General features: G+C 45.8%; 1 protein-coding gene across 1 annotated transcript in view; it reads left to right on the top strand.

The window, feature by feature from the left end:
* Positions 1–18,365, top strand: part of LOC311142885 (ephrin type-B receptor 4a-like) — a gene marked incomplete at its 5' end in the record, with an annotated part of 32,577 nt that overhangs the window by 6,776 nt on the left and 7,436 nt on the right. The window contains 7 exon segments of the mRNA XM_084178598.1: positions 8,142–8,212; positions 8,554–8,835; positions 10,086–10,322; positions 10,324–10,431; positions 10,433–10,478; positions 16,345–16,497; positions 18,222–18,365. The exon segment at positions 18,222–18,365 is cut by the window's right edge and continues 192 nt beyond it. Of these exon segments, the coding sequence (XP_084034724.1) occupies positions 8,142–8,212; positions 8,554–8,835; positions 10,086–10,322; positions 10,324–10,431; positions 10,433–10,478; positions 16,345–16,497; positions 18,222–18,365 (1,041 nt within the window).

An 18,365-nucleotide genomic window follows, 5' to 3' on the forward strand; every position in this document is an offset into this window, starting at 1 on the left:
CACAGTTGTGTCAAGTTGGCTGGATGTCCTTTGGGTGGTGGACCATTCTTGATACACATGGGAAACTCTTGAGTGTGAAAAACCCAGCAGCGTTGTAGTTCTTGACACACTCAAACTGGTGCGCCTGGCACCTACTACCATACCCGGTTAAAGGCACTTACAGTTGAAGTCGGAAGTTTACATACACTTAGGTTGGAGTCATTAAAAGTCGTTTTTCAACCACTCCACAAATTTCTTGTTAACAAAGTATAGTTTTGCCAAGTCGGTTAGGACATTTACGCTAAGTTGACTGTGCCTTTAAACAGCTTGGAAAATTCCAGAAAATGATGTCATGGCTTTAGAAGCTTCTGATAGGCTAATTGACATCATTTGAGTCAATTGGAGGTGTACCTGTGGATGTATTTCAAGGCCTACCTTCAAACTCCGTGCCTCTTTGCTTAACATCATGGGAAGATCAAAAGAAATCAGCCAAGACCTCAGACAAAAAATTGTAGACCTCCACAAGTCTGGTTCATTCTTGGGAGCAATTTCCAAGCGCCTGAAGGTACCACGTTCATCTGTACAAACAATAGTACGCAAGTATAAACACCATGGGACCACGCAGCCGTCATACCGCTCAGGAAGGAGACGCGTTCTGTCTCCTAGAGATGAACGTACTTTGGTGCGAAAAGTGCAAATCAATCCCAGAACAACAGCAAAGGACCTTGTGAAGATGCTGGAGGAAACAGGTACAAAAGTATCTATATCCACAGTAAAACAAGTCCTATATTGACATAACCTGAAAGGCCGCTCAGCAAGGAAGAAGCCACTGCTCCAAAACCGCCATAAAAAAGCCAGACTACGGTTTGCAACTGCACATGGGGACAAAGATCGTACTTTTTGGAGAAATGTCCTCTGGTCTGATGAAACAAAAGTAGAACTGTTTGGCCATAATGACCATCGTTATGTTTGGAGGAAAAGGGGGGGGGCTTGCAAGCCGAAGAACACCGTCCCAACCGTGAAGCACGGGGGTGGCAGCATCATGCTGTGGGGGGGCTTTGCTGCAGGAGGGACTGGTCCACTTCACAAAATAGATGGCATCATGAGGAAGGAAAATTATGTGGATATATTGAAGCAACATCTCAAGACATCAGTCAGGAAGTTAAAGCTTGGTCGCAAATGGGTCTTCCAAATGGACAATGACCCCAAGCATACTTCCAAAGTTGTGGCAAAATGGCTTAAGGACAAGTCAAGGTATTGGAGTGGCCATCACAAAGCCCTGACCTCAATCCTATAGAAAATGTGTGGGTAGATCTGAAAAAGCGTGTGCGAGCAAGGAGGCCTACAAACCTGACTCAGTTACACCAGCTCTGTCAGGAGGAATGGGCCAAAATTCACCCAACTTATTGTGGGAAGCTTGTGGAAGGCTACCCAAAACGTTTGACTCAAGTTAAACAATTTAAAGGCAATGCTACCAAATACTAATTGAGTGTATGTAAACTTCTGACCCACTGGGAATGTGATGAAATAAATAAAAGCTGAAATAAATCATTCTCTCTACTATTATTCTGACATTTCACATTCTTAAAATAAAGTGGTGGTCCTAACTGACCTAAGACAGGGAATTTTTGCTAGGATTAAATGTCAGGAATTGTGAAAAACTGAGTTTAAATGTATTTGGCTAAGATGTATGTAAACTTCCAACTTCAACTGTAAATCTTTTGTCTTGCCCATTCACCCTCTGAAAGGCACATATACACAATCCATGTCTCAAAATGTATGCACTCACGAACTGTAAGTCGCTCTGGATAAGAGGGTCTGCAAAATGACTAAAATGTAAATGTAAATGTCTCAAGGCTTAAAAATCCTTCTTTAACCTGTCTCCTCCTCTTCATCTACACTGATTGAAGAGATTTAACAGATGACATCAATAAGGGATCATAGCTTTCACCTGGATTCACCTGGTCAGTCTATGTCATGGAAAGGTGTTCTTAATGTTTTGTACACTCAGTGATATAGATGTACCTCTCTCTCAAACACACACAGGCTACATGTAAACACTCACGCAGGTCCATGCGCTATCATTCGGGGCCCTTATTATAAGAGCAGAGAGTGAAGTGTAATGTTTCCTCAGAGGGCCTCTTGCTCTAGTAGGCCTGCTGACTGCAGTGTGAGGATGTCAGTGGCCAGTCCATCACTCCTCAGCTCCCTCCAGACCAGGAGAGAAGCAGGAAACAGGGAGGAGGGGAGTGGGATTAGAGGAGAGGGGGAGACCTAATCTCACAGGCTCAACTCCATGTCAAACACACAAACACACACACTTTAAGAACTGCTGTTCTGCACAAACACACACACTCATGCGCATGAATAGTGGAAGGCGGTGTCTTAGGGGCAAAATGCCCTGATAAGCTCCACTCGTCTTTTTTCATCACTCCCTTTCTCCCTTCATCTGTTTCTATCTCTCTCTCCCTCCCAGCTGTCCCATGACTCCTTAACCCAGGTCAGCCCTGTCCAACACTCTCCCGCCCACCCTTCTCCCCACCCTTCTCCCCACTCTTCTCCCCACCCTTCTCCCCACTCTTCTCCCCACCCTTCTCCCCACTCTTCTCCCCACCCTTCTCCCCACTCTTCTCCCCACCCTTCTCCCCACTCTTCTCCCCACCCTTCTCCCCACTCTTCTCCCCACCCTTCTCCCCACTCTTCTCCCCACTCTTCTCCCCACCCTTCTCCCCACCCTTCTCCCCACTCTTCTCCCCACTCTTCTCCCCACCCTTCTCCCCACCCTTCTCCCCACTCTTCTCCCAACCCTTCTCCTCACCCTTCTCCCACTCTTCTCCCCACCCTTCTCCCCACTCTTCTCCCCACTCTTTTCCCCACCCTTCTCCCCACTCTTCTCCCCACTCTTCTCCCCACCCTTCTCCCCACTCTCCTGAGCGCTCTCCCTCTGTTTTTCTTGCTCTTTCCCTCTCTCCTCTCAGCATGTTCTTCCATCCTACCCTAACCTGAAACTCTGTTCTCTCCCTCTCCTTCTCAGCTACCCTCCCCCTTTCGCTCTTCCTCTTCCCTTCTCTATCTCTCCCTCTCTCTATCTCTCCCTCTCTCTAGGCGTGTAGGGGGTAATTGGCACTCTGAGTTTCCTTAATTAAAGCGAGGGTCTAATTGTAGTCGATGCAGGGTGAAGGCTCACAGGCCTATAATTTCCCTATCACACTCCAGAGCCACTGGAGAGGAAATAGAGGGAGAGAAAGCAAGAGAGCGGAAGGGCAAGTAGCGGAGAGGTAGTGAAGAAAGTGAAGAAGTCGGTCTGTAATTAAAGATAGGGTTTGTGTTCCAACTCTGATCGATGGAGTCATGCTATCATATTCAAGGTCACTTATTTTAAGAGCGGAGGCATTTGGGTTTATTCACCTGCTATGTGGAGTGGATGGGGTTGGAGCCTACGGGGACAGGGATTCTCTAGCCTCTATTGGACAGCCAGACCCTGGAGAGAGAGCCCTGCCCAGAGTCTTTACTGCTCTCTGGGGTGGTGGAAAGCCAGGATTAAGGACGTCTCCAGCTAACAGGGAACACTCTTAGGCAGGGGACCTGCCTGTGTGTGTGTGTGTGTGTGTGTGTGTGTGTGTGTGTGTGTGTGTGTGTGTGTGTGTGTGTGTGTGTGTGTGTGTGTGTGTGATTGTGTGTGTAGCGTGTGTGTTCAGTCAGCCCCATCTCAATGATAACCTCCATTTACTGTTGGATGGGCTGTACACTCTTAGATAAAAAAAACTTTTCAAAAGGGTTCTTTGGCTGTCCCCATAGGAGAACCGTTTTTGGTTCCAGGTAAAACCCTTTTGGGTTCCATGTAGAACCCTCTGTAGAAAGGGTTCTACATGGAACCCAAAAGGGTTCTACCTGCAACCAAAAACGGTTCTTCAAAGTAGGGCTGACCCCATTTTAGTCGACTCGTTGATTGTTTGGTCGATAGGCTGTTGGTCGGCCGAGATTTTTTTAGTCGAGCAGTGGCAAATATATATAAAACAATGTTATGGCACACGAGACACCTGTCTGATTCACGCCTGTCTCGGTGGACTAGTCCATTGCGGAGGCCGCGGGGGTGGAACACCAGTATCACCTGCAGTACATTTACCTTTAATTCCCATCATTTCTAATCTACAATGTTTGTTTGATTACGGTCATTAATGCATTCAATATATTATTATTATTACAGTCTTGCCGTTGTCATTGTAGGAGTGGACACGTTGTTTGCAGAGCGCACAACCTAGGCTACACTTGTGATTCATCAATGTATTAATTGTCTTTTGTTTAGAGCGCTCCTGTCAATCTTGAGTAAGGACACGCACCTGATTACACATAGAACTAGGCCTAGACTACCTGGCCTGCGTGCAAATGTAGGCTTATAAATATGCCAATTTGGGGATCTGATAATATTTCTGATTGTCTTAACTTACCATCACTGTTTAGCTTCTCAAAGTAATTTTTCCTTCGCCTCAAACAGCAAGTAAACAAAGTCTGTTTTTACATCAATTGGGAATGACAATAGTTCCTCAATGTAGCCTATTTGAAAAATCTTTCCAGCTCTCTCCCTTTCGATAACCAGTCACCATGAAAGGGGGGAAAAATGTAATGCTCTGATCCGGTGGAAACGTCATAAAATAGGCCTACCTGATTACTTCTTATCCCTTGCGCATATAGTCTACAGCTGTGTCTGTCTGTCTGGAGCTCACTGGTGCGGGAAACTGAGGGCCCAGAATATTTTATACAATGTTGCAAGTTTGCTAGCACGATCGGGCTGGACCAAGTTAATACTTGATACAAAGTTTCAAGTTTCTTGCAGACAGGCCATGCGTGGCCAATGTGATTTATAGGATATTTCTTTTTATCAGGATATTTTCTACCTGCAGGCAGCAATGTTTTTATTTGTTGGTTTATGTATGCTATTTTTACATATTGGCAATGGCAGTAGAAGTTACTTTTAGATTTGTATCATTTTTATTTATATATAATTTTGATTAACTACATTGATTTTGAGGAATGAAGACTTTATTATAAATGAAATGAAACTGTTCCATGAAAATGTGCATATGAAAATCACAACTGGCATGCAGATGAGTAGAAATGATGGGATAGAAATGATGGGATAACTTGGCACTCCAAATAGAAAAGGTTGCCAACCGCTGGTGTAGCCTATTACTGGCAACTTTAGGAGCGTAATGGCAGAATCTGCAAAGGCCAGCAGCAGCGGGAGTAGGAGGGTCGGAAACAGGTTTTTTTCTTCTGGTTAGGCTAAATTGATCTCTTGTTTCCTCTTTAGTAATTTGTGTGTCTTCTTTTTTAATCGCAGTGCTTAAAGCATCAGACAAGCTCAGGAGCCTACATACTGTATAGTTTATTTTATTCAAACATAGGGTGTGTCTATACATGGAAAAATAAAATTATATTTTGACCATCGATTGGTCGAAAGAACAGACAACTCTCGGTCGACTAAGATCTTTTTTTTGTCGTGGACAGCGCTACTTCAAAGGGTTCTCCTATGGGGACAGCCGAAGAACCCTTTAAGGTTCTAGATAGCACCTTTTTTTCTATGAGTGTACTGCATGTCTGTACATGCATATACACTGAGTAAACCAAACATTAGGACACCTTCCCTCAGAACAGCCTCAATTCGTCTGGGCATGGACTCTACAAGGTGTCGAGAGCGTTCCACAGGGATGCTGGCCCATGTTGACTCCAATGCTTCCCACAGTTGTGTCAAGTTAGCTGGATGTCCTTTGGGTGTTGGACCATTCTTGAGACACACGTGAAACTGTTGGGCGTGAAAACCCCAGCAGTGTTGTAGTTCTTGATACACTCAAACCGGTGCGCCTGGCACCTACTACCATACCCCGTTCAAAGGCACTTAAGTATTTTGTCTTGCCCATTCACCCTCTGAATAGCACACATACACAATCCATGTCTCAATTGTCTCAAGGCTTAAAAATCGTTTAACCTGTCTCCTCCCATTCATCTACACTGATTGAAGTGGATTTAACAAATTACATCAATAAGGGATCATAGCTTTGACCTGGTCAGTCTATGTCATGGAAAGAGCAGGTGTTCCTAATGTTTGGTACACCCAGGGTAAAAACACTAAGGCCCACACGTGCATCCTGTCTCATAAAACATAATGATAGAGCAGTGATAAACACTGATTACACACACACTCACCTCATACTCGCACGGCTGGCGGAACCGGCTGTGCCAGGAGGGGGCTGACAGTTGTGTTTCCGCTGCTCCTTATGAGTGATCATCATAGGACATCAGTAGGAGCAGGTGAGGAATGGCACAGTGTGTGTGGTTGTGTGTGCGCGCGACTCCATTTTATAGTGTCACACCAGTTACCACCATGAAGACGGTGTGTAATTTGGTTTCCTGTGAACTTGAGGCAGAACACACACTGGGGAAACACCGGGTGAGATCGTGTTTTCTTCAACCCTCCATTTCCACCTCACCACCATGCCTTCCCATTCCTCCATTGGATTTACACTTTTTCCACTCCTGTTCCCCCTTAACCCCTCATCTCCCTCTCTCCTTGCCCCCTGGGTGTTGATTTCTTAATTCTGGACTGTGCTTATCAGCCCTCTGCAGCCTGCTAGTACCAGGGAAGGATGGGAGAAGAGAGAGTGGTAAAGATACGGAGGGAGAGCGAGAGAGAGAGAGAGAGAGAGGGAGGGAGATGTCAGGGCTCTCAGGGACTGTCAATGGAGATGGAGAGAGTGAGTGATATGGATAGAGAGAGAGAGAGAAGTGTTTCGCTTGTCAGAGACAGGGAGGGGAGACTGTTAAAGGGCGCATTATATCAAATGTGCCTCAGTGTAATGACAATCTGTCAAACCTGTAGGTTTCATATGCCATCAATATCAGAATTATTGATGGCATGGTGCTGCTCTGTTCTGAACACAGCTGACCCAGAAAACACACAAGTGATAGAAAACTTTCATTCTATCTTTACAAAAGCAGACTGTGCCAGAGAGTAGAGTGCACTAAGATAAAAGTAATTCCCTTACGAGACAGAGGGAGGGTGGGGTGAGAGAGAGAAGCAACTGAAGATAGAAGAAAGAGAATTAGTATTTGTGCACTGAGGGGGTGTATAAATAGATCAAAGGAAGACTGGTAGTGGGGAGATGATGTGGGCACAGCCGGGGATGGTCATGTGACCATCTTACCTGCAGACAGCCTGACCCCTTAGAAGGACCCCTGCAAGGAAACCCCTTAGGGGCGGACAGACTCTAAAACACACCACTGGGCTTCTGATGGAAGGAAACCTCATTCCATCAATAAGTCATGGGCGGCCCACAATACAGTAGAGAGCCAATCTACTGAGGGACGTCTGGAGGAAGAGGCATTTTCGCAGGAAAAGAAATAATTTCAGCTCCGCTTGCCTGTGACATTTCTGCATTGTTCCAGTTCCGGCCCCAGTCCATGTTGAATTACTCAATCATAGCAGAACTGTTCTGGCTGTTAGGGACCTGGCAGTCTGCCTACACATCAGGAGATTACACAAAATCTATTCATTTTTAATCACGGCTGGAGGGGTGTTGTTGTGCCGTAGGTGTATGCGCAAGACAAGTGTGTGTATTTGTGTGCGCACTGTGACTACATGAGAGTGAGCTTGTTTGCGTGCATTCATGTGTCTATTGTGTTGTGTATATCAATTTTGAATATCCCCTTGTTCCCACAGCTAGTACCTATGTCCCCCTCTCCCCCTGAGGATAGAGGGGTTTCTCAGCAGGTTATTCTTTATCTAGAAACAAGCGGGGAGGCCTCAGGACAGACTTGTATTGGACACTGACCACAAACATGGAGGAGAGGGAGGGTGGGAGGGAAAGGGGTGTAGGGGAACAGAGCCAAAAAGAGAGGAAGGGAGCAGGGACTATTCGGCTCAGAACTCAGTTGCTCCCTCTCTCTGTAGTGACTATATAATCAACCACCTCTCTCTCTTTACATTGAAGCACAGCATTTAGCTATAGCTAGTTGAATGACACAGTTCTACTGCCTCTATCAATTGAACACGGTGAGCACTGTGAAAGTGTTATATCTGTATATCTCTGTGACGGCTGTTGAAGTGTGTGAAGTGTCCTCCCCTGCAGGATGTGTCCTAACATTTCTCATGTCTGTCTTCACAGAGGTTCTGATGAACACTAAGACCGAGACGTCAGATCTCAGATGGACCATCTACTCCCGTGACAACCCTCTGGTGCGTAAACTGACCCCCAAACTTTATCTCTCTCTCTCTCTCTCTCTCTCTCTCTCTCTTTCTTTCTCTCTCTCGCTCTCTCTTTCTCTCTCTCTTTCTCTCTCTCTCTCTCTCTCTCTCTCTCTCTCTCTCTCTCTCTCTCTCTCTCTCTCTCTCTCTCTCTCTCTCTCTCTCTTTATATCTCTCTCTCTCTCTCTGTAGAAATAGGTCCATCCTCCTACTTTTGAACTCACTTTATTCCTCATAAGTTTACACCCTGTATACCCACTGTATAACAATGTTTCATTGATGGGCTTGCTATCTAAACATATTTCCTCCTCTACTCCCGCCCCCTGTCTCAGTGGGAGGAGGTGAGTGGTCTGGACGAGGAGAACAACAGTGTGAGGACCTATCAGATCTGCCAGACGGACGGCTCGTCCAGTCATTGGCTGCGCAGCGGGCTGATTCAACGGCGGGGAGCGTCCCAGGTGTACGTGGAGCTGCGCTTCACCATGATCGAGTGTTCGTCCAGGGTCACACACCACCGCAGCTGCAAGGAGACCTTCAACCTCTACTACTACCAGGCCGACTCTGACGAGGCTACACCTACACACCCATCATGGATGGAGAACCCCTATACTAAGGTACACAGCTATTGTATACACACACACATCAACACTCAGCAGCACATCCCTTCTGGATTAAGAACTCCTACACCAAGTATACACACCAAGGGTTGGAACCGGTTAAGGGAACAGAACCGAAAACCGGAAAATAACTACATTATTTGAAGAACAGAACCCGAACCAGAAACGAAAGTGATCTATACTGTTCCGGAACAGAAATACTGTTTTTAAAAGCATGGGAACCGGTTAATAACGTTATTTTTTTCCAGTCCCACAAAAATCGCAAACAAAGCGCCTATGCAAAGCCTGCACTCTGTCATTCAGAAACGTATTCCAGCGTCTGCCTGCCTGCCAGCTGGAAATCTTTGCCGGTGGGTTTGTGTGTGTAGGATACCTGCCCCTCCCCTCTAAAGCATAGGTTACTGTAGCCTACTGACAATGTTACAAGCATGATTCAGAAATTAGGGAGAGATGTTTAAAAGAATGGATTAACTTGTTCAATGCTAGTTAAGGATACTATAGTTATCACGTTTCACATTGGATTTATTAACTTTTTAATTCTAGTGCTGCTCTGCAAACACAAGCTTGTTAGCTCTGGTCCAACGTTAAACAAACTTGGAAGTTCAAAGACATTCAATGTTACTCCATAGAAGCCGCTCCTCCGTAGATGTAATTATGTGGGCCTAATTCAGATCAGGCATGTCATAACAAGATGCCCAGCGCTTCAAGGCAAGCTTCCCCCATCCTCTCTCGCTCTCTCCTCACCCGCAACTTGTCAGTTGATTCTCACGCCCTACATTGTGACTGGCAGCACAGTGTGTGTGTCTTTCCATTATGATTAAACCAATCTGGTACGGCAAAATACAATTTGCTCTTAACGGCTTTCCTATACAGATTAAATTGCTTACCCACTCCCATACCAAGCTGCTCTATCCACACTTATTGGTGAAGTAATTTGATGTCGAGCTAAATAAAACGGAACAGAACGGAATATAAAACTACTTTTTTGGGTCTCGAACCGGTTCAGAACTTTATTTTGCTGGTTGGTAAAGTGGAACGGAACGAAAACAATTATGGTTCTGTTCAATTTCGGTTCCAGCTGCTGTACACACACTGACATATACAGATATACATGTACACCCATTATGGATGGAACCCACTGGAATGTGAGCTCTTCAAGTAGGCTGTTGGGATGTTGGATACCATGTAGAGACATTACTTCCTGTGTTTGTGTTGACCGTCTGCCTCTCCCTCCTGTCATCCTGTAGGTGGACACAGTGGCAGCAGACTTCCTACTGAGGAAGGGTGGGGAGCGTAAGTTCAATGTGAAGACCCTGCGGCTGGGGCCTCTGTCTAAGAGGGGCTTCTACCTGGCCTTCCAGGCCCAGGGAGCCTGCATGGCCCTGCTGTCTGTCAGGGTGTTCTTTAAGAAGTGTCCTGCCCTTGCCAGCTCCCTGTCCTCCTTCCCTGAGACCGTGCCCCGCACCCTGGTACAGGAGGCCCAGGGGGGTGTGTGTGGACAACGCTGCCCAGCAGGGGCCCCGACCACGCCCACCCAAACTCTTCTGCGGCGAGGATGGCCAATGGGTGGGCCAGCCCACTACCTCCTGTGGCTTGTCTGCCCGGATACGAGCCTGCTGATGGACACACCCACTGCTCAGGTGAGAGGAAGGGGAGAGGTGAGGAGTGGAGGGGGGGGGGGGGGGGGGGGGGGGGGGGGGGGGTGAAAGACAAGGGGAGTATGCCGTCTCATCAGTTTAGGTGGGAATCTATTCTGTCTGTCCTTTCACACACGCAGTCTCTCACACATACACAGAGTTGAGGCCTAAACAATGAAAGAATGGAGAAGTGGCCGGGTGGGGGTTGGAGAGCGGGGAACAAAAGAGAAGAGGCTTACAGAATCAGTATTAACAGGGAGTGTTGTGGTGGGGCAGGTTAAAGCCTGGGGGACTGAGGGAGGTGCAGAGGTCAGAGGTGAGAGGTGAGGGTGGTGTCACAGGGCTGGGCGGCTGAGGGTGGCGCTTAGGACATGTCAGGACTGGCTGTCAGACAGACCCAGTGAATCAGCCAAGAATGGAGGGAGGGGAAGAGAGGAGAAGAGAGGAGGAAGGGAAAGAGAGAAAGGAGGGAAAAAGAGGAGGGAGATTAAAGAAAGGTAAAGAATCTTCCGGTACATCAAAGCCAACCTGACAACAGAGAGAGAAGCAGGGAGTATTCTCTCTGCGGATGTACAACTCTCCTAATGAGTCAAATTATCCATGTACACAGACACAGGTGGAGAGAGACAGATGGACAGAAATGCTGATACTGTGTAACGAAAAGCCAAATGATTTACTCATTCCTCTTGTTAGAAGAAAAAAAAGTATGAAAATGTGTGACTCACTACTGTAAGTCACTCTGGATAAGAGTGTCCGCTATATGGCTAAAATGTCATGTAAAGGTTCTTTCCTCCTCCATTTCAGTGGTTAGATACAGTATTTTGCTGCTCTGACAGGGAGTTGCTCTTGAGCCAAAACAGCCTCACTCAGCAGGTCATTACAGGCACACCACAGCATTGCAGATGACTTAAAATGTTGGACAATAGCACGTAAAAGCAATAATACATCTCTGCCAAGCTAACACAAGCTAACACACAGCGCAGGACACTTCTCTTCCTCATGTACACACCATCACACAGACACAATGCCACAGGCGGTGGGTTGCCTCTGTCTAGCTAATTGCTGTGCTCTTATTTCATTCTTTCAGTGTGTGTGTGTGTGTGTGTGAGAGTGTCTGTGTATGTGTGTGTGAGTGTGTGTGAAACAGGCCTCCACCCCTGTCTCCCACTCCCCCCTGGAGAAATGTAAAAGGAAGGTCACAATAGGGTCACATTCCACACTGTGCTTTAAGGAGAAAGGGAACACACTCTCTCTTCTTCTCTCTCTCACTTTGTCTCTCCCACATGCTACTGCCTCAGTAGCACATTAACATTAACATTAGCATAACCACACAGCCAAGTATATCATTTAGCAGACAGTGTTTAACTAACTTTTGTTGCTGTCTTCTCGTTTTAATGTACGAGGTTGTACTCTTATTTTGCATCCCTCTCCACCAAAGAGGAAAGCGTGTCGTTAAAGGCAATGTGTGTGGGTTGATGTATGGAGAGTGTGCCGTCAGGGGGGGGATAGGCCATAAAGCTCTTTAAGTGGCCCGGTTGGAGCCTATCTGTTAGCTATAAACCGCTTTCTCATCCCACCAGCAGCCAGCCAGTTAGAGGGTATTTATGAACAGCACTCTGATGCCTTATCTCTGTCTCTCTCTCCCTCTTTCTCTGTCTCTGTCTCTCTCTCCCTCTCTCTCTGTCTCTCTCTGTCTCTGTCTCTGTCTCTCTCTCCCTCTTTCTCTGTCTGTCTCTGTCTCTCTCTTTCTCTGTCTCTGTCTCTCTCTCCCTCTTTCTCTGTCTCTGTCTCTCTCTCCCTCTTTCTCTGTCTCTGTCTCTGTCTCTCTCTCCCTCTTTCTCTGTCTCTCTCTGTCTCTCTCTCCCTCTTTCTCTGTCTCTGTCTCTCTCTCCCTCTTTCTCTGTCTCTCTCTGTCTCTCTCTCCCTCTTTCTCTGTCTCTGTCTCTCTCTCCCTCTTTCTCTGTCTCTGTCTCTCTCTCCCTCTTTCTCTCTCTCCCTCTTTTTTCTGTTTCTGTCTCTCTCTCCCTCTTTCTCTCTCTCTGTCTCTCTCTCCCTCTTTCTCTGTCTCTCTCTGTCTCTGTCTCTCTCTCCCTCTTTTTTCTGTTTCTGTCTCTGTCTCTCTCTGCCTCTGTTTCTGTCTCTGGGTGGCTTCGATGCTCCCTGGCCTCTGGTCACTGAGGTTGTGTCTGTTAGGGGAATCTATGACCCTCAGAGCAGCTCCACCTTCTGTCAAAGCCTTTTCTTAAGATGTATTGTAGAGACTATGCAGTATCGCTGTAAGGATTCATTTGTGATTCTTTGGAGATACTTTTGTGTTGTGTTCGGTACCTGTTTGCACCTGTTTTTAACGCATGTACTTCTCTGATACATGTGTTACTATACAAAGGCCCACTTCACACACAATAGAGAAAGAGGTAGAGAGAAAGAGAGAGAGAGACAGGGTGAAAGTTATATCGTGTACACGGATAACAAAGAGAAAGCCTATTTATACTGTCTGGGAAAGAAAGCCAGGGCCACTTGAATTGTAATGATGTCATCTTATTCAGCGATTAGGTTGACGCGGGGCTTTTATGTAGCTTCCTGCCTGGCAGAGTTAACACCTTAACTGTTTAGCCTCTCTATTTGGTTAATGATAACTCGGCTCCAGGGAGTCGGAAAATCCTCCACTGTTAGACAACCTGGCTTTGTATTAATCCTGTAAACAGTGTTTCCCCTATATTAATTTGGCAGTGGCGGGCCGCCGCTGCTAAAACTTTGCCGCCACTCCAAGAAATATAATGTATATGGTTGTTTTAAAAATATATATATATTTTCGGGATGGTAAAACATTGTCAGTGTAATCTGAAATGACTAAAAACAGATATAAGTATGTAGAAAATATAAAGAAGCTATATATTTTTTTATAAGATCATCTTTGAAAACGAATAATCATCTATAAAAACTAGACAGTCAGAGAGAATCTAACATTTTTTAAATGTCATGGCATGGGGCCCAATTGATTTTGTTATAACTGTCACGATCGTCGGATATAGAGGACCAAGGCGCAGCGTGGAAGGTGAACATTTTTATTAAATAATGATTACACGAACAAAAACAACAAATCGATACGTGACGTCCAAAGGTGCAAAACACAAACCTACACAGGAACAAGATCCCACAAACACTGTGGGAAAACTGGCTGCTTAAGTATGGATCCCAATCAGAGACAACAAGCAACAGCTGATACACGTTGCCTCTGATTGAGAACCACACTGGCCAACATAGAACTACAAAACTAGAACGAAAAACAAATGAAAACTCACACCCTGGCTCAACATACTAGAGTCCCCAGAGCCAGGGCGTGACAATAACGTTTGTTTGAGTCACTCAGATAGCATAAGAACACGGCATAAGCCATGGCAAAATGTGTAGAAATGCAGGAAATGAGCTTTAAAATTGCAGATTTTCTCTCAGAAACACTGAACTACCCATTAAACATAGACACTGTACAAGAGAAATAACAACCAAAACTGTAGCTCTAACTAACTGCTGATGATTTGCATAACCATGTTATTCGATACAATAAAATACAGTACAATATAACCCAACTTTATTGTCCCTCATGAAGAAATACAATTAGTAGATAACAACTAAAACTGCAGTAATTTTCCTAAGTAGAGCAACAGCAGTTTGTTAGAAGTCTTTATCCATGGATGGTGTATGTACAGTTGAAGTCGGAAGTTTACATTCACCTTAGCCAAATACATTTAAAATTAGTTTTTCACAATTCCTGACATTTAATCCTAGTAAACATTTCCTGTCTTAGGTCAGTTAGGATCACCACTTTATGTTAAGGATGTGAAATGTCAGAATAATAGTAGAGAGAATTATTTATTTCAGCTTTTATTTCTTTCATCACATTCCCAGTGGGTCAGAAGTTTACATGCACTCAATTAGTATTTGGTAGCATTGCCTTTAAATTGTTTAACTTGGGTCAAACATTTTGGGTAGCCTTCCACGAGCTTCCCACAATAAGTTGGGTGAATTTTGGCACAGTCCTCCTGACAGAGCTAGAGTAACTGAGTCAGGTTTGTAGGCCTCCTTGCTCACACACGCTTTTTCAGTTCTGCCCACAAATTTTCTATAGGATTGAGGTCAGGGCTTTGTGATGGCCACTCCAATACCTTGACTTTGTTGTCCATAAGCCATTTTGCCACAACTTTGGAAGTATGCTTGGGGTCATTGTCCATTTGGAAGACCCATTTGCGACCAAGCTTTAACTTCCTGACTGATGTCTTGAGATGTTGCTTCAATATATCCACATAATTTTCCTTCCTCATGATGCCATCTATTTTGTGAAGTGCACCAGTCCCTCCTGCAGCAAAGCACCCCCACAGCATGATGCTGCCACCCCTGTGCTTCATGGTTGGGATGGTGTTCTTCGGCTTGCAAGCAACCCCCTTTTTCCTCCAAACATAACGATGGTCATTATGGCCAAACAGTTCTATTTTTGTTTCATCAGACCAGAGGACATTTCTCCAAAAAGTAAGATCTTTGTCCCCATGTGCAGTTGCAAACCGTAGTCTGGCTTTTTTTATGGCGGTTTTGGAGCAGTGGCTTCTTCCTTGCTGAGCGGCCTTTCAGGTTATGTCGATATAGGACTCATTTTACTGTGGATATAGATACTTTTGTACCTGTTTCCTCCAGCATCTTCACAAGGTCCTTTGCTGTTTTCGCATCAAAGTACGTTAATCTCTAGGAGACAGAACGCGTCTCCTTCCTGAGCGGTATGACGGCTGCGTGGTCCCATGGTGTTTATACTTGCGTACTATTGTTTGTACAAATGAATGTGGTACCTTCAGGCGTTTGGAAATTGCTCCCAAGGAGGTCTTGGCTGATTTCTTTAGATTTTCCCATGATGTCAAGCAAAGAGGCACTGAGTTTGAAGGTAGGCCTTGAAATACATCCACAGGTACACCTCCAATTGACTCAAATGATGTCAATTAGCCTATCAGAAGCTTCTAAAGCCATGACATCATTTTCTGGAATTTTCCAAGCTGTTTAAAGGCACAGTCAACTTAGTGTATGTAAACTTCTGACCCACTGGAATTGTGATACAGTGAATTATAAGTGAAATAATCTGTCTGTAAACAATTGTTGGAAAAATGACTTGTGTCATGCACAAAGTAGATGCGCTAACCGACTTGCCAAAACTATAGTTCGTTAACAAGACATTTGTGGAGTGGTTGAAAAACGAGTTTTTTTTTTACCTAAGTGTATGTAAACTTCCGACATCAACTGTATGTGATGTGATGTGGTTCAACATTTGGTTAGTGTTCATACTGAGTGGGTGTTATTACTAATGCTTTAGGAGTCTGTTATTATTACCCAGTACTTTACAGGGGCTCACGTAGCTAAAATTTCACTTTCAAAATCCACAAATGAATACATATGATGCCCAGTTATGTATTTGATTAATTTCTGTAGACGTTTATTTAAACAGAAAGTGAACAGAGCAGATATTGCAATAACACACACACGCACACACTTGCTGTGCCGGATCCCCCTCGCTGAATGAGCCCGGTGTGTCAGGGAGCAAGTTTGATTTATGGGCTGTTTACACTGAAGCCGGGTGTCCGTGTGAATGAGGGATCAAAGGAGAGGAGAGCACATTCACATCCATTTCTTTGCGTTTATGTATCTTGGCAGTGATTAATGAGTGTTCCGGTACTGTTTGTCTTTTTTGAATATGCTTTTTGGCTCCCAACCGACACGCTATGATAGGACGCTATGCTGCCTGCGGTGATGGTTTCTGATGCTGCGGTTGGTGGCGATGTTCAGGGCCATGCTAACTTTCCTTCTCGCCTCTCGCTCTCCCTCTTCCTCTCAGCCTGTCCTGTGGGTCAGTTTAGGTCCGGCTCGGGGGGGCAGTGCCAGGCCTGTCCAGGGTTTAGCCATGCTGTGGTGACGGGCTCACCTGTGTGTCAGTGTCGTCCAGGATACCTCCGCGCTGACTCTGACACCCCAGACACGCCCTGCACCAGTAAGTACACACATTATTACATCAGTGGTGGCTGCTGAGGGGAGGACGGCTCATAATAATGGCTGGAACGGAGCAAATGGAATGGCATCAACCACATGGAAACTATGTGTTTGATGTATTTGATACCATTCCATTCATGCCGCTCCAGCCGTTACCGTGAGCCTGTCCTCCCCAACTGAGGTGCCACCAACCTCCTGTGCATTACATACATACTCTACCCTCTATTTACTCTCCCCTGATACTCTGTGTTCTTTTCTTTCACTTTCAACTTGTGTTTCTCTTGTTGCCCTCCCTCCTTTGTTGTCGCTCGCTCCTCTTCTATTTCTCTTTTCTGGTGTTGTTGTGCTCAGCCCCTCTCACCTGCTCTGTGGCCTTTGTCCCAGAGCTGAGCGTATTGAGATGCAGCTCCTTTGTAGCGGGTGTAGAGCGGGCCGGGGCGGAGCCTGGATGTCACTCCCAGGAAGGGAAGCATTGATGGTCGTGAGTGACACCTCTGTGTGGATTCAGGAATTTCAATTCAGCCACGTGTGAATTGGAGGCATTTTGAATTTACATTTACATTTACGTCATTTAGCAGACGCTCTTATCCAGAGCGACTTACAGTTAGTGAGTGCATACATTTTTTTTTTCATACTGGCCCCCCGTGGGAATCGAACCCACAACCCTGGCATTGCAAACGCCATGCTCTACCAACTGAGCTACATCCCTGCCAGCCATTCCCTCCCCTACCCTGGACGACGCTGGGCCAATTGTGCGCCGCCCCATGGGTCTCCCGGTTGCGGCCGGCTACGACAGAGCCTGGATTCGAACCAGGATCTCTAGTGGCACAGCGAGCACTGCGATGCAGTGCCTTAGACCACTTCGCCACTCGGGAGATGAATTGGGCAAACTCACTCAGAATGGCCATGAAAAGAGTTCGCAACAAACAGCAGTCTGAAACTCGTCTGAAGACTGAAACCAGTAGAGGACAAAACAGAATTCCCTGTAGACTCTGCTAGCCTATTAAATCACAGGTTTAATTACAGTTGTCCCTAATTAAGTCAGACAGTTGATTTATTTTATCACTCCAGATGTTTTGACTAATCACAGGCCCCTTTCTCTCCTCATCCCTAGATGTTGATGTAAATGAAAGCTAAATAACAGTAGGCCTTTGTGATGGTACACAACTGCCTCCTATTTGTGGCCACCCCAACCTCTCAGAGAGCATTGTGGCTGATATTACTAAGCACTACTCTCACAGAAGCAGTAAATGGCCTAGCCACAGGCTCAATGACAAGGCACAGTTTCCTTAGCAGGAGCAGGAACTAATTCACACTGGCTGAGTGGCATTGCAATTGTGTTCCACTTGGCTGGCAGCAATCACAATCCCCCTACTACAATCTTCAACTGCTGATCATTATCATTGAAATGTAGACGTGTGTAATTGGAGCACCAATTCAATTCTGCATCACAATGTTGTTTCCTGCTGTGCCCCTCAGCCTCTCTTCCCTGGTGGCTCCTCCAAACGCTAGCTGGAAATGTATCTGGAACATGACAAATAGCATGCAAGTGATTTAATTGACAATGCAAATCTGAAACAGAGGAACAGTAATATGGCACATCGGGACAGTAAAGTGCCTTCAAATGGAAAATGTCTTGGTACTTTTGTCTGATTAAATATTTGTGATTGCTGATTGCCTGATGAGGTGGTGTGTGACCCTCTCCTTTCCCCCTCTGTCCTCCAGGACCCCCCTCTGCCCCGCGTAGCATCGTCACCCAGATCAACGACACCACGGTGACCCTAGAGTGGAGCGAGCCCCAGGACAGTGGTGGCCGGACTGACCTGAGTTACTCTGTGGAGTGTTCTCTGTGTGGGGCCCCCTGGGGCC

Source organism: Coregonus lavaretus, assembly GCF_964263955.1.
Source record: "Coregonus lavaretus genome assembly, chromosome: 15".
NCBI lineage: Eukaryota > Metazoa > Chordata > Actinopteri > Salmoniformes > Salmonidae > Coregonus > Coregonus lavaretus.